Source organism: Arvicanthis niloticus, chromosome 1 (assembly GCF_011762505.2).
Source record: "Arvicanthis niloticus isolate mArvNil1 chromosome 1, mArvNil1.pat.X, whole genome shotgun sequence".
Taxonomy (NCBI): domain Eukaryota; kingdom Metazoa; phylum Chordata; class Mammalia; order Rodentia; family Muridae; genus Arvicanthis; species Arvicanthis niloticus.
The window spans coordinates 149,020,396-149,036,238 of NC_047658.1; the positions used below are offsets into that span (position 1 = coordinate 149,020,396).

The window sequence follows — 15,843 nt, forward strand, 5'->3', positions numbered from 1 at the left end:
CATATAGCCACATAGCAATTTGATGGGTAATTAATTTAAATCAATGACTGAAACAGCCACACGGGAGATATACTGATATTATTTGACTGTCTGATGAATGACACATTGACTAAAAAGATGAGATCTCCCAGGGTTAATGATAATTTCATGTTGGTGAGGCCATAGAGTTTAGATGATAATGACAAAATAAGTAAATAAATTTTTAAAAAAAGACAACAGTCCTTTTTCCATATTGTTCTGAGTTCCTAATTTCTTCCTCCTGTTTATCTTAATGAATAAAGTATACACTTTCCATGTCTTTATTATTGTTTCTATTCTCACAGTGTCTTTTATTAGTTCTAGCTCATCTTAACAGATTTTATAATTTGTATTTTTATGAAACTTTCTGAATTGATAGGTTATTGACTGCCTGAGTGGGAATTTGTAGAGACATCTTCCAGTTGTTGTGTGTTCTACCATGATCACTCAGGCCATCCAAAGGTGCACTTGGTTGAATCATCTGCCTTGTTCAGTCTGTTAGTCGTGGTGACTAGAGATCCCTGATTCACACAAAAAGCAGGAGCATTAAGTATATCCCTTTTCATTGCTGCTTTTTTAAACCATGTAATTCCTAAAATTAAAACAAACAAACAAACAAACAAACAAAAACACCATTTTGAGTGTTGTTAGAATTCTTGAGTGATGTACAAGCTGATCTGATTCAAAACTGAAGAAAACAGCTGAGTCTATTGTCAGCATAAGGGAGGCTTTCTCATTTGAAATTCTTTTCTGAAGCATCAGATTCTGGTGTTCTCAGTTCTGTGCTTGAGTGTACTTTGTTCAACAAACTATGATGTTTGTGTGAGCTGTGGTTGGGGCAGATGGAGATGTGGTAATGACCTGACTCACAATGGTTACTCCATTCAGTTCATTGTATGTTGAACATCAATGGACACTGGCAGCGGGCGGGGGGAGGTGAGGGTTGGCAAAAAAAAAAAACAAAAAACTTCTTTGCCCTTATCAGAAATAAACGGACAGCAGAAACTTCTCTAAAATTAAAGATCCATTTATGTTGAAAGCTAGTTAAAGACAAAGTATACTTTTAGGAGCATTCAATTTTGTATATGCTTTGGTTTTAATTAATTTTATAATTTATATCAAAAACACTGCTGAGTTATTCTATTGCTAGGTCTAAGAAAGGAGTGACTAGCTCTAGGCCAGACTGCTGAAATGATACTGGATAGTGCGACTACATTCAAATGTGGGATTGGGTTTTGTTGTGGTAACTGCAGTGTGGAAGATGGAGGTCTGCATGAATGGAGAATGGAGAATGGAGGCAGGGGTGTGAGTGCTAGTGAGTACTCACGTACAGATCTCTGCATAGAGTGCCCAAAGGCTGACATGATAATAAGGAAAGACCAAAGTGATTCCAGGGATACCAGGAACCAGATAAAACATAAAACTAAATAGCTAACACTTGGTGCTATTATACTGCTCTCCTGGATTAAAATGAGCTTGCTTCTTAAAGCAGTGGGTCTGAGTACATGTCTCTTGCTTTGTTGCTGAGAGGGATAGATGGGCAAGAGTAACACCTTCAAAAGTAGAAACAAGATAACTTGTGTCATGGTAGACCAGCCTTGGATATAATGTAAGACTCTAGAGTAGTATAAGGAAAAAAATTGTTTTGGTTTCTAGAGAAATTCAGAAGCAAAATGACAGTGTCAATTCTGTCAGCTTTATAAGTTTTGGGTTTCTTGTACAGCTGTTGTTAGTGAATATCATTAGAGTACTGAGCTAAGCTGCCAAGACTAGTTAGAAAAGATTGAAACCTTTAGCATTCCTCTTTTGACTTAGTTTTTCTATTCCAGTCAAGTAGTTACTCTTACCATTGTACTTTATCAGTGGTATCTTCTCATCTGGTCTTACAAGCATATGGTGAGGAGAAATGTTCCTGTTTTCTTATTAACTGTAAATGCAACCCATTATGTGTTTAAATTTAGTATATCTGTAATAACAGCTTTCCAAGAATGCCAAGGTCAGCCTGCCATGTTCACCTGTCTTTTAAGTGATTCATGTATTGAATTTATAGGTGGGTACTACAGCTTCCATTTGTTCTCTGGTACCAGAGTCAATAAATGATTATCCAAACATTTGGAGACCTAATGGATGGTTTGGAGGGGTCAGGATAAGATTAGAAGAAGAAAGATCTGGCTGTGGTACAAGATGTTATGTATCGAATACTATGAAAATGCAGTTGAGGTTGTATGGACAGAAAACAATAGAAGTGGCCCATGGGGTGTTTAGGGCAGTATTTGAGTAGGTCCATGGAGAACAAATGTAAGTTTGAGGTCTGCAAGGTGGTAAGATATAAAGCAACTTGCAAATCAGTGCTTAGAATAGTAGGGAAAAAGGTGCACTGTGTCAGCCTGCTGAGCATGACTGGTTGGAACGTGGGATAATCTAATAGGGTGACATGAGGTGAAGTAAGAAAAGTAGTATGTTAGATATTTAGCATATAGTACACTGCTGCTATATTAAGTGGCTAGAAACTCAGTGGCTTACAACAACACAGATTAACTATCTTACAGTTCTAGAGCTCAGAAGTCCCAAGGTGGTGCTTCTGGACTAGATCAGGATATTGACGAGGCTGTGATCTTTTATGGAATCTGTAAGGGAGGTGACTTATTTTATTTTTAAAAACCCTTTTCAGTTACCAGAGGCTGCCCTGCATTCCTTGTTACAGCCCCGTTTCTATTTGCAGAGCTTCTTCTGCCTCCCTCTGTCCCTCTCTCCCATCCTCCTTCCCTCTGCCTTGCCCCCACCCCCAGGTCTTCAGATTTTAAAGATGCTGTTATTGCACTGGACCCACCAAGATAATTTTACTATTTTAAGGTCAGCTGATTCACACATCTGTGTCTGCTACCTTAATTCCTTAATTCACATGCTGTGGGGTTTTTACCAGTTTCTGAATCTGGATATGAACATCTTTAGGAGGCTGTAATTCTGCTTTATCATGAGCAATGTTATTTGGAAAACCTGTAGCCTATTAGAACATAGGAGTGCAAAGAAATCATCATCTCTGTTATCTTTTCAACTTGGCCATTGATATTTTCCTTCTCCTGCCTACAACAGCTTGTATCCATAAATCCTTAATCAGAAGGAGTGTTACCCTGAACACTGATGCAGGCATTGCTTCTGGTTCTATTTACTGTAAGGCCATTTTACTATTTTACTGGATGGAAAGCTAGATTAGCAGTGAGGTGACTGGAATTATGATTCAGACTTTGTCAGTAATCTGATTTGTAACCATAGGGATATCCTTTTAGTCTCTCTGTGACATAATTCTCTGTCTACACACAGAATTCAGGATAATAATAGCAGCCTGTCTGACAAAGCTGTAAATAACTTTCCCAAAATAATGTAGCATGTTTTAATTTTTTATCTATAGAGAATAAATCAAATCTTTTTATTTTCCTTTTGTATCTTAAGCAGTGAAGAATTAAAAAGCCTGCAGATTTTTTTTTTTACTTCCCACTATCCTTTATTTTTTTAAATATGTTCTATAAATAGATTTGGATAATCATATCAAAGTAAATCAAGCTGTATTTTGTAGCTGGCCAGACAACTAGGGCAATAAGAGTCTTCAAGCCCATACTTTAAAGAAGTTAACTAGTTGAATGGTTTGTGGAAGCAAGTTAAATAAATGACAGATTATTTTGGTTTCACTTAGGCTTTCTAAGCAGCAAGACAGGACCACTGATGAAAGTCTTCAAATGTTTGTGGCTGATTATTCAGCCAGTAAAGGCACTTGACATGTAAGCATGGCAGCCTGACCTGAGTCTGAGCCATAAAGTACATGGAAAGGTTGGAGAAGATAATGGATCTACAGAATTGTCCTCTGACCTCCACATACGTACTGTGGTACGTACAACCTATACATACATCACATATGCACACGATAACTTTTTAAATTATTTGCTCTGAGTCATTTGCAAGTTTTCCTTTGGTTTGATATATATGCATTAAAATGGATCCAATTATAAACCTCATTTTTTCATCAAACATTTGTTTGTTAATTATAAAAATGTGAGTCTTACAATATTAGTATTTCATATTGATGTTAGGAAATATTGCTCCAGAGCCTGTAACACTTAAGATTAGTTGTCTACAATAGAAATATGAACCATGTGTATAACTTTGAATTTTCCTCCCTCCCTCATTTCCTCCTCCTCTCCTTCCCTGAGACTGTATCACTATAGCCCTGGTTGTCCTGGAACTCAATATGTAGACCAGGCTGGCCTCAAACTCACAGAGATTCACATGCCTCTAGAGTTTGAGGATTAAAAGCTTGTGCCACCATACCTGGCAGTAAGTTTGAATTTTCTACTAGTCATGTTAGAAAAAAATAAAAATAAGCAGTATAATTTATGTATTTTAATATGTCCAAACACCATTTCAAAGTGTGACTAGTGTAAGAAATCATGAATAAGATATACTTTACATTCAGTCTTTGTATTAAATCTTTGAAACTTGATATATACTTTATACTTAAAGTTCATCTTATATGAACTAGCCATATTTCAAGTGCTCCATAGCCTCATGTGACATCAACTCCTAATATTAGTCTAAGCCTATCTCAAAGATAGCTGTCTCATCAGTCTAAGTATCTGTTCCTCACACCTCATAGCCTTTCCTTAAACCTCTATACTGCTGTGTCTAACCTTGATTCCATTATGTTAGTGGTCCTACCTTCACAGTCTTGCTTTGGTCCTTCCATCTTTATACACTTTTATTCTTTTGGCATTTCTCTCTTTTATGTCCCATATATGGCTCTCCTCCTAGCTCTCAAATTTCTTCCAATACTTTGCTATGATTCTCTGAAGAGAGCATGAACAGTTTGTCCTCCTCCTTACACACACACTTACTTGTGTGTGTTATGAATAGAAATTTATATGGCTCTAAATAATGACCATAGTATGAGGAAAGTAGACATTCTTATAGAAAGTCAGTAGTACCTGATGATAATGGAAAACCTCATCAGTGTGAACTTCATAGACTGTATCTATGGTTCATTAGGTTGAATGAGAATTATGGGCTGTATTAGTTACTTGTCTTGACATTGTGCTGCAGTGACACACTCTTGATAATGCAGCTTTAAGAAGAATTCATTTTAGCTCACAGTTCCAGGTTACAGTTTGTTCTAACAGGGAAATCAGCTGCTCACATTGCATCTGCAGCCTGGAAGGAGAGGGTGGTGAGTGATATGGCTCATCTTACACTCCTTTTTATTCAGTCCAGGCTCTGCTGTGTTCTGGGTGGTTTCTCTCCCCTCACTTACCATAATATGATAATTTTTCACAAGTGTGCCCACAACCTTATCACCCGTCGATTCTAGATTCTGTCATGTTGAAAATCAGTATTAACCATTACATGGGGTTTTGCCATTAATAACACTGTTCGTAATCTGTTTCAGAAGCCAAAGTGCTAGTAATTGAAGTGTAAGTGTACAAATTCAATTTTACCTACTAGTAGAATGAAGAATTTTAGTCAATTTTTCTTGCCAGACTATCCTGCCTTTTTCTTGATAATCAGTTTATAGGATTTCTGTTTCCAAAGATACTTTATAGCCTGCATTTTACTTCTTGCAATGCCTTATTTAACCCTAATTTGTAATTGTACAAACACACAGTGCTTTTGTTTTGTTTTGCTTTTGTAAAGTAAATAAAAATGTCAATGCCAGCAATCAAAAAAATGAAATGAAGAAAGCAATTATATTACAATGGCATCAAAAACAAAATATTTAGGAATAAATTTAACAAAAGAAATATCAAACTAGTACTCTAAAACTCAAAATGAGACTTACTCAGGTGGCTCTTTGAATAAAGGTGCCTGCAGCAGACCCAGGACCTAAGTTTGTTCCTAGGGCCTTATCTGGTGAAAGGAAGGAGCCAGCTTTTGCAAGGTTGTCATCTGATTTCTCCTCACGAGCCTACATACGTACATGTACACACAAAATAAATATGATAAATTCAAAATGTTGAAAGATATAAAAATGGAAATATATCCAATCTTCATCTATAGGAAAACAATATTAAGATAACTTTCTAAATTGAATAACATAACCAGTGAGACCCAGATACCTATTTTTGTAGAAATTTAACAAGCTGATCCTCAAATTCTTAGTGAATACATGGGTCCCAAGTACTGAAGTGATTTTTTTTATAGTACTCAGACTTACAGATTTCTGGCTCTGGTAATCTCAGTGTGCCTCTGGCCTAAGGCTTGGTTTCTAAATGACCACAGAACTCCATGGCCTGTGGGGCTCTGAGTGCTGTAAGGTACACTACCTAGTATCTTATTGCCCCCTTGTCATCAGTTCCTTTCATGGTCTAAATGGAGAAAGGAAAGCTGTCTATGTGACTGTGGATTGGAGACCACATGGTTGTCTGACAAACTTAGATTTCTTGTTCACCCAGGAAAAACTCTGATTTTAATACTCAGTTGGCCTTTCCTTTTGGTACAGTTGCAGGAACAGTCTCTTCTTGCTCTGTTTTTTTTTTTTTTTTTTTTTTTTTTTTTTTTTTATACAGATTGGAGCTAACATGATGCCTACTCTGTAAAAGTGAGCTTATTTTTTTAATACTTGTGTATGCCAAGCATCTACCACATCTTTGTATGTCTGTGTATGAGATGGAGGTATTATTACTCCCATGATTTTAGATGTAAAACAGGATTTAGTGGAGAAAATACAGAGGCACAAGAATAATGTCTAAATCTCCTTCTCTTTTCCTCCCTCCCAATAATTTGATCAAATCTGTTTTGCACTTCTCCATCTTTGATATTATAAATTCTCCTCCCCTCTGGTGATGATAGTGATGCTGACGAGGCTGATGCTGACGGCAGTGAAGGACGTACGGTAAAGAGGAGTGCCTGGAGGGCTGCACTGCACTTCTGGTCACGGGTCCCTCTGTGCCTGGAGGGCTGCACTGCACTTCTGGTCACAGGTCCCTCTGTGCCTGGAGGGCTGCACTGCACTTCTGGTCACGGGTCCCTCTGAGACCTGCTGGCACCGTGACTTTGTATCTTTCCTTTTTCTGTTGCTTCCAGTGTGGGCAGTTAATAGCTTTAGGGGCTTTTTGAGTTTTCTTTTTTATGAGATAGCAGTTTATTATTATTCTTTCGTAGCCTTAGGTAGCTAGCTCTTTTACTAAGGACCTTGAGTGTAACTGCTTATGCTACTTATGTTTGCCTTAGCAAATTCCTTTGTAAGCTTTCTCCTCACCTTTTAATGCACAGTAAAAGCTGAACTAAAAGATTTTCACTCTTAAAACTTTATTTGTTTTATTTACTTCCAGAAAAGAAATTATGAGGTGAGCCATGAGCCTTATCAATGATCCCAGTTAAAACAAATGTTAATTCATCTCTTCAGCTGTTGTCTGAAATTCTGTTTCCAGGATGTACCATTTGTAACTCACTGTGTTAACCCTTCCATCCTTCCTTGCTTTTTCCTTCAGCCATCCCTGGACACCACACTCCAGGGCCTCGCGTACGCTAAGCTAGACAAGTGCTGTATCAGAGCTCGTCCACACTTCCCCCATTAAGTCTGTATTCTCACTTGGTAATTGGTAGATACAAGTTAAGTTTTATGCCTTGCTTATTTGATGAGATTTTAACACCTTTTCCAGCATTCCACATGTATGAAGATAAAGTGGACCTGGCCAGTATTATATTCATGAACACCACTGTTACAGAGATAATGCTGAAAGTTAAGGACTAGGAACATGGAGATGGGAGCAGGATTGTTCCTGCGTGGAAGGGTATTTTTATAATGTCTTGATTTCCCATTAGCAGGCATTTTACTGTGTTTCCTCCTCCCTAGTTGTCCGGGAATATGAAGAACAGAAAAAGCATCCAGGAGCCTAAATTTGATTATTACAGCCATGAACTTCCTGATATTGACCTCAATGAATGTGAATTCCCACATGTCATTGAAATTTATGATTTTCCTCAAGAATTTCGTACAGAAGACCTTTTGCGGATTTTCTGCAGTTACCAGTAAGTATTTATTTGCAGGTGGTTCCAAATGTTAGATAGTGTGAGAGAAAGTCATCTTAATAATTTTTTAAAAATATGTCTTTTAAAAATTTTTTAGTAATTTATTTAATACTGGGTTTGTGTGTTGTTCAGATCAATTATAAAACCTGTATTTCAGATTAGTCTTCAGTTTTTTAAAAGGTAGCTTTTGTAGATCCTGTTGTAACTTTACAGAGACCACTGTTGGTGATGACCTCAAAGTCTAGCTTGGTGGTACATTTAGTCCATTTATAGTTATTATAATTATTGGTGTATTTGAACATATCCATGCCTGTTGTCTCTCCTGTATATACTTCTATCTTTTCGCTCTTTTTTTTTCTTGACTTACAGGTTGACTTTTTTCACATTTCATTTCTTTAATCTATAATCTGTTTCTGTTCTTTGATGGTTACTCTAGAAATTATAAAAATGTGTGCTAAAACTTGTTTCCCCTCTTTCTAAATACTGCAAGGTTTTTTTAATTTCATATATCTTACACCCAACTTATATACTGTTTTCTTCTTATATTTTACTGGTAGTAAACTCTGGTGTGTGTGTATGTGTGTGTGTGTGTGTGTCTGTCTGTCTGTCTGTCTCTCTCTCTCTCTCTCTCTCTCTCTCTCTCTCTCTTTCTCTCTTTCTTTCTCTGAGACCAGGTTTCTCTGTGTAACAGAGCCCTGGCTATCCTGGAACTTTCTCTGTAGTCCAGGCTGCCCTTGAACTCACAGAGATCCTCCCCCCCACCCCACCTCCCTGCTTTTGCCTCCTGAGTGCTGGGATTAAAAGCATGTGCTACAACTGCCTGGCTAGGTATTGTGTTTCATTAATAGCTTTATATCAGTTTCATTCTTTTTACAACTATTTTTTAACTGTACAAAGGATTATCCCTGGTTTTATGTATGCTCGGTAATGTCCTACCACTGAAATGCACCCCGGTCCTTCATTCTTGAAAAGATTTGTATAATGTATATAGTAATAATTCTAGATTGGCAGTTATTTTTCTCTGAGAAATATGAAGATACTCTTAACAGTTATGGCTTTCTCTTTGGGTGAGAGGTTAGCTGACAGTTTCCATGTCACTTTTGATCATAATCTCTTTTTTCTCTGGATGCTTATAAATTTTTCTTTTTGACTTCAATACTGATAATTTTTGCTAAAAATATGGACTTTATAGATTTTTCAAACTTCTCCTAATTGAGATTATATCTGATTATTATATCAGTAATTAATTCTTTTATTGATTTTGGAAAGGTCTTAGACATTTTCTCTTCAATGTTGTCTCAGACCCAGTCTTTCTTTACCTCCTCCAAGATACAAATTGAGTGTGAGTTAGGTTTTCTCATTGAACTTTCTTGTCACTTCTCTTGTATACCTCATCTTTTTCCCCTGAGACATCCAGTTTGGGATTCTACTTTACGTTATCTATTTCAAACTCTGCTGAATTGTTAACTATTTCTATTATATTTTGAAAGTTTGTTCTATGGTATATTGAATTTTTCAAAAAAATATTTTTAAAGTCTGCTTGATCATTTTTACAGCTTTTTTTTCTCTATATTTCTTCAGTTTGCAATTTTTTTTTTTTCTATTTCTTAAGTACATTGAGCATAGCCCTTCTATAATCTCTGCCGGTTCTGTTGTCTGAAGCCCCTTTAGTTGTAGTTTGTTTCTGGTAACTTCAGTTTTTGTCAGTACTTGCTCTTGGTGTCTTCCTTTTGGGGGAATTGAGCTCTATTTTTACTGTGAGTTTATGTTTTTCTTGGGATTTATGGGCATTAAGGCCTATGAAAAAAAAGGAACTTTTCTTAAAACATCTGGGCATTTTCCTTTGCCACGTCTCAAGGATGCTAACAGTTTAGGAGTTTTCAGATTGGTTTTTTTCGACCACTCAGAAAAAGTCAAATGGTGAGTGTTAATATTGTTTAATTATTATATGTCACAACTGTTTTATTTTGATACATATAAATGTCTGTTTACTTGTGCCAGGCTCTTAATGTGGTGTCCAGCTGCCCCTGACTTTTTAGCCATTGGTGTGTTGGTTATACAGTTCTTGGAAGTCACCCATATACTACCTCATCTATAATTTATAGCTTCAAATCTTTAAAGAAAGACAAGAAAATTTAGCATGTCTTCAGATTTTGTGAGTAAATAGTTAGTTCCATGGCTGTTTTTTATTGTTGTTTGTTTCTAAAGTGACTTTCCTTTAGTCTTCCAAATCGTTTAACTAATTTTTTGCTGGTGTTTTGTTTTGTTTTGTTTTGACAGGTTGCCATGTAATCCCAGCTGGCCTTGAATTCTTCCCTTATTGGCCCTTTAGAGTGCTGGGATTGTAAGCATGAGCTACCGTTCCTGGCTCACCTCAGTTCCATAGATACAGCAGCTCCTCTTACACTCATAATTCATTCAGTTTTTTATTGTTAGATGTACTGTAGAATTCAAGTTTGTTACGAGTGCTCTTCAGAACAATTATGCTGACTCTTAGTGTGTGTTTAATTGTTACATTTTAGGAGAAGATAAAGGAATCAGAAGTACACATATTACATATAACTTATAAGAAAAAATAGACTCAGAAACAGAAAGATAGTCCAGAAAGTATTAAGAAAAAGATTTTCAGGGTCTAGAAGAAAGTCAATATCAAGAAGGGGTATGCTTTAATATTTCAATCCTGCTATTAAAAATAAATCAAATCTATTTGATGCTACAAATTTAAACTTAAAATTCAGTTTATTTATATCCCAGGTGCCAAGATTATAGACATGTTCAGCCAGACCCCAAATTTACATTGAATTTGTAAGATTCTGTTTCAGAGCATAGCTCCTAAATCTCTCTGGTAAAGAACGAGAGAGTTCATATTTCAGGTGGCTGTGTTGTCTCAGTACGACAGCCATAGACAGGATGTGAACATATGAGTGTGGTTGAGAAAGTAAACCTTTATAAAAAGTAGTTGGTTTTTGTTTTAAGATAGGATTTAGGTAGTCCAACCTGGCCTTGAACTCTTGGTTCTCTGCTTCAGTCTTCAGAAGTGCTAGGGTTTACCACCTCATCTGGCCTATGTCTTATTCTCAAGGCAAAAAAGGAAAAAAAAGACCACATTTTTGTGTATTTGTTTGTTGAGACAAGATTTCTCTGTGTAACAGCTCTGGCTATCCTGGAACTCAGTCTGTAGACCAGTGGAGCAGGCTGGCCTCAAAATAACAGAGATCCACCTGCCTCTGCCTCCTAAGTGCTGGGATTAAAGGCAAGCACCACCACTGCCCAGCAGAATATTTTAAATAAAGTGCTAGCATTGCTGAAATTAACTAGCAATTATTTACATTTTTACCAGTTAAACTCAAGTTAGGGAAGACAACTGAAAGAAACCAGAGTTGAATGGATTCTGGAAAATATATAATCTATGCTGTAAACCTTACTGTAAATGTGTAGTGTAGGTAAGTCATTGGTTCAAGATTTTTTTTTTTTTTAACATCCAATGTCAGATGCTGTTCTTTCTAATAGATCTTTAAGAACAGTCAATAAGACTAAATCTACTTTAGATTATCATTGATGAAATTAGACGGTCATTAATAAAATGGGGGTCATTTTGTTCGTGTCTAGAATTTCCTGGAGGATTATTGAGGTTTGCTGCTTTTTTTGTTTTTGAGAAAGTTTCTTACTTTGCAACCCAGGCTAGCCAGGCACTCAGACTCTTCCTGTCTTCTCTTCTCCAGCACTGGGCTCTATATGGGCATTCACCACCATATCAGGTTAAGTAGTAGTAATTCTTTGAGTCATTTGCTTCTCTTTGCTTTGTCTCCTTCTAACTGTATCTGTGAGAGGGTTTGCTATAAACTCCAAAGCCATTTCATAAAAAGATTTGAAGAACAGTGAAGCCTCAGGGACTAAGATGAGACTTTTAGCTATGGGTCTTTCTGCATCTTTTCTAAACTCTCTGCAGCAGAGACTCTGACTGTTGAACTTCAAATCTTCACCCTGTGGTAATTTTATAATACGGTCCAGCTTAGCAAGTTCTCTAAGTCATCTTCCAAGTTTTCTCTATTTTTCTGTCAAGGAAGTTGTTAAATAGGGAAAGAGAGTTTAGCATTTTTATAGTGACTTATAATTTTTTAAAGGTCATGATGCAGAAGTGTAGAACAATACCTGATTTAGATCCCAGAGTCAAGTTTGTGTTTCATCATCATCTATATCAATATTAATCTCTCTGGTGAATATTGCTATTAGTAATAAAAATAATGAGCACTGTTTATTAAAAAGTTGCCTTCTTAGTGCTGACTATCAAGTTCTTGTCCTGTCTTGGACAATCTCATTTCTATTTTTCTCCCCAATGGCTAGCTCAGGCTGCTAGGAGAGAAGTACCAGCAGTCTTACCAAGTTGCGAGACTGTGAACAATAGTGACTCCTGCAGCCAGATCCATCCATTGGTGCAGGAATAGTGCACATGCATTAGGGGAGTGTTGGTAACCGGTAGCTGTCTGATGAGATGTAAGGTCTACCCAGCAGGAGGAACTCAGGCCTGCTACTGTAGATATGGCTAAGGACAGCTTGTGGCTGGAGAGGTCGTAGACCCCAGGGCAGAATCTACTACTGTCATTTTGTTAAATTGATATGCCACCCATCCACCTTCTAAGTACTAAGAGTCGGGGTAGGGGTATTTAATTAAAATAAAATCTATTCATGTATTAAGGGAATTTAAATATATATTGTATATGTGTGTGTTGTTATCCTGACATTCTTTGTTCTCACTGTGTAGCTCTGTTCTAAACTAAAAGGGTGTTTTTCTAATATTAAATGTTTATTATGATTTCCTTTACTCTGATTTCCTTTTTTAAAAATTCTTTTGGCTAGCTAGAGTTATTTCTATTCTCCATGACATATACCTTATTTTTTTTCTACAATAAGAATTGTAAATATTAGTGAGTACAGTTATAGTTTTTATTATTTGAGTTAATTTTTTACTTTTACAATTGAATTACATCTCTAGCAATGTAGTATTATACACACACACAGTTGACATTTTCATCAAGTCCACGTGATGCTGCCTGGCTTCCTGTATTCTTCTGTACCTCTTGTGGCTTCCTTTTCCATCCCTTTTCCCTTGCTGCCCATAAGAACATCTCTTGAAAACAGTACATTAACTACTGTACCTCTCCAACAGATTTGTGAGGATTAATTATTAGTTGGCATCTATAAAATGTTGAAGGTAATTCTTTATGATGGTATTGCTTTTAAATTTTAGTGACTTCCATGTGTTAAGCTGTTTCTATGTCACTATCACCATTCCTCTATCTTATGAAATGCTTTGTAAAATTATTTTAAAGACATTTCATAAAATAAATTTTAAGAAATGTAAAAATTGTTTTCTTTTGTTACAGAAAGAAAGGATTTGATATTAAATGGGTAGATGATACACATGCCTTAGGAGTTTTCTCCAGTCCAATCACAGGTATATGTCTAGTGACTCTCAGGAATTCCAGGTCCTTTCTGTTTATTTTCTCCTGCTGCTTGTTTTAATTTCCCTTCTATTCCAGCCAAGAACTTTGCTCAGCCAGTATCTGTAGTAAAATAAACACTGGCTTTTGAGACATGTGGCCTGGTACCCACATGTTCTCTCCCTCTTCTCTTTAATCCAGCATTTGGTATTTGGAAAGGTAGGCACTTCCTCCCAGGCCATTTGTACACTTAAGTGTCAGACATGATAAAGACCAAAGAGACTGAATTTTACACTATTTATTTTGTCCTTCAAACAAATGAATTAGAAATAGAATTCTATATAAATCTACTGTAATAGCTACTCTCTGAATATATGGTTGGTCTTTTATACACAGACATACCCTGGACTCATGATAGAGCTTATGCGGAGGAACCCACAGCAATCAGAGTGCTAGATTGAGTTCCTGTCTGAACTGTCTTTAGAGCATGAATTTGCATGGGCCACATAAATTTTTTTGGCTTTGTGGAGCAAAAAGCTTCTATCCTTACCTAACTGGATTATTGTAGCAAGAAAGTAGCCATAGTGTGCAAATGAGCATGGCTCTGTTTCATACAGTTTTATTTATAGAAACAGAAAGCCCAGTGGCTGAGTTTGGTTTGATCCTTGTTCTAAAGTAATCATTACCCTACTTACTGTTTACAGATTTTCTATATTTTATTTTTTTTTTCTTGCCATGAAAACCAACAAACATAACTTCTGGGAATAAATGCTTTGTAAGAAATAGCCCTAAGTTTTCATGTGTATCACTTTACTTCCTTACATCTGTTTTTCCTTGCAGCTCGAGATGCCCTGGGTATTAAACATACCATGGTGAAGATCCGGCCCTTGTCACAGGCCACAAGAGCAGCCAAGGCCAAAGCTAGAGCTTGTGCTGGTGAGCCTGTAACCTCCGCCTTTGTTCCTTACTGATGCTGAAGTTACTATTTGTTCCAGCAGTTTCTCATGATCCAGAGGTCTATAAACATTGTGTTTTTATGTTAATACTTCTACTGATGTGTTTTTAAGGATTAAAAAGAAAAAGAGCATGTTGGAAATATGCCCTTTGAGTAGCCAGTGGAACTGGCTAAAGGCAAGCAGTACAGTAACCAGATTCTGATGACATCACTGCCTAGTTTACCTGATGCAGTTGTTTGATAGAGTTACTGTAAGAAATTGTGTTAATGCAGATAAGGCAGCCCAGGGTTGTTTGTGCTTTGCTGTACTAATTTCCTTGGATCATCATCTATCAGGGCTGTATTAATTACTGCTGATACTGCCCTTGTTAGTCTGTTTTGTATGTTAATTACGGAGTTAAATCACTTGGAGCTGTAGTGGTTTCTCTTTCTTTACTGTCTCTTACTCCTTTTTTTTCCCTCAGAGTTTCTCCAGCCAGCAAAGGAACGACCTGAGACTTCTGCAGCCTTAGCCAGAAGGCTAGTCATCAGTGCCCTTGGGGTTCGAAGCAAACAGAGCAAAACTGAAAGGGAAGCGGAGCTCAGGAAACTGCAGGAAGCCCGAGGTGAGTTGACTGGTCTCTGGTCTAGTCCACAAGGGCTTCACTATGAGGCATGTGTTGAAAAAGAAAAGGGGAAAGAATAATGTGCATTCCATCTTCAAGAAGCCTCTCAGATGTATATACGGTGTTTTCAAACCTTACTTTAAGGATTTGTCTCCTATTTACACAAGGCATCTAGTTAATTCACTGTTATTGAGAGATAGGCTCTGCTTTCTCAGCTCATCCCTGGCTTTTGTACAGTTTGTTCCAAACTAAAAAAAGAAAAAAATGTTTCCTCTGAAGACTTCAGTCTCCAAGACCTTGTTTGCAGTGCTTTTACTGGTCCATGACCACGATGACAGTGCCGTGGTGTAATCAGATGGCTTAGGTCTTTTTGGTAGAAGGCAAGTTAAGGTAGAGACAGCAACTGATATTGATGATAATAACCATAAGAGGAATTTTGTCTTCTTTAGACAGTCTGGAGTAGATTCACCTGTCTTCTGATGACTTTCTAAAACCCACAAGTTCTCAGAAAATATTCCCACAGATCCATAAGCAGGGCTTTTCTTATAGTTTGTTGTTAAGCTTAAAATATCTTTTCTTTATAGGCTTTTGAATTCTAGGTAAAACTTGGACTCGGGCTTGACACAGAAGTATTTTTTCAACACCCTTCAAGCTTTAGACAAGTTCTTTGCCATTACCCAAGATCTGTAGAATCAGTAAAAACAATTTGGAAAATTTCACTTACCAAAAAGTGACTTCATTTTTCCTTTAAACCAATTGAAGTTTCACACTGCTTGTTTATTGCAAGTCTAACAAGGCCATTAATACT

The 15,843-nt window shown here is 36.8% G+C and overlaps 1 protein-coding gene across 4 annotated transcripts in view; it reads left to right on the forward strand.

Moving 5' to 3' along the window:
- The window catches only part of R3hcc1l (R3H domain and coiled-coil containing 1 like), a 72,658-nt gene that overhangs the window by 49,688 nt on the left and 7,127 nt on the right, over positions 1 to 15,843 (forward strand). For 3 of the 4 annotated variants that reach the window (XM_034504230.2, XM_076921545.1, XM_076921559.1), the window contains 4 exons: positions 7,859 to 8,034; positions 13,419 to 13,489; positions 14,316 to 14,411; positions 14,895 to 15,035. In XM_034504230.2, the coding sequence (XP_034360121.1) occupies positions 7,859 to 8,034; positions 13,419 to 13,489; positions 14,316 to 14,411; positions 14,895 to 15,035 (484 nt within the window). Of the gene's footprint in view, positions 1 to 7,858; positions 8,035 to 13,418; positions 13,490 to 14,315; positions 14,412 to 14,894; positions 15,036 to 15,843 lie in introns of those variants that run through there. The other variant, XR_004607010.2, reaches the window with a different exon arrangement.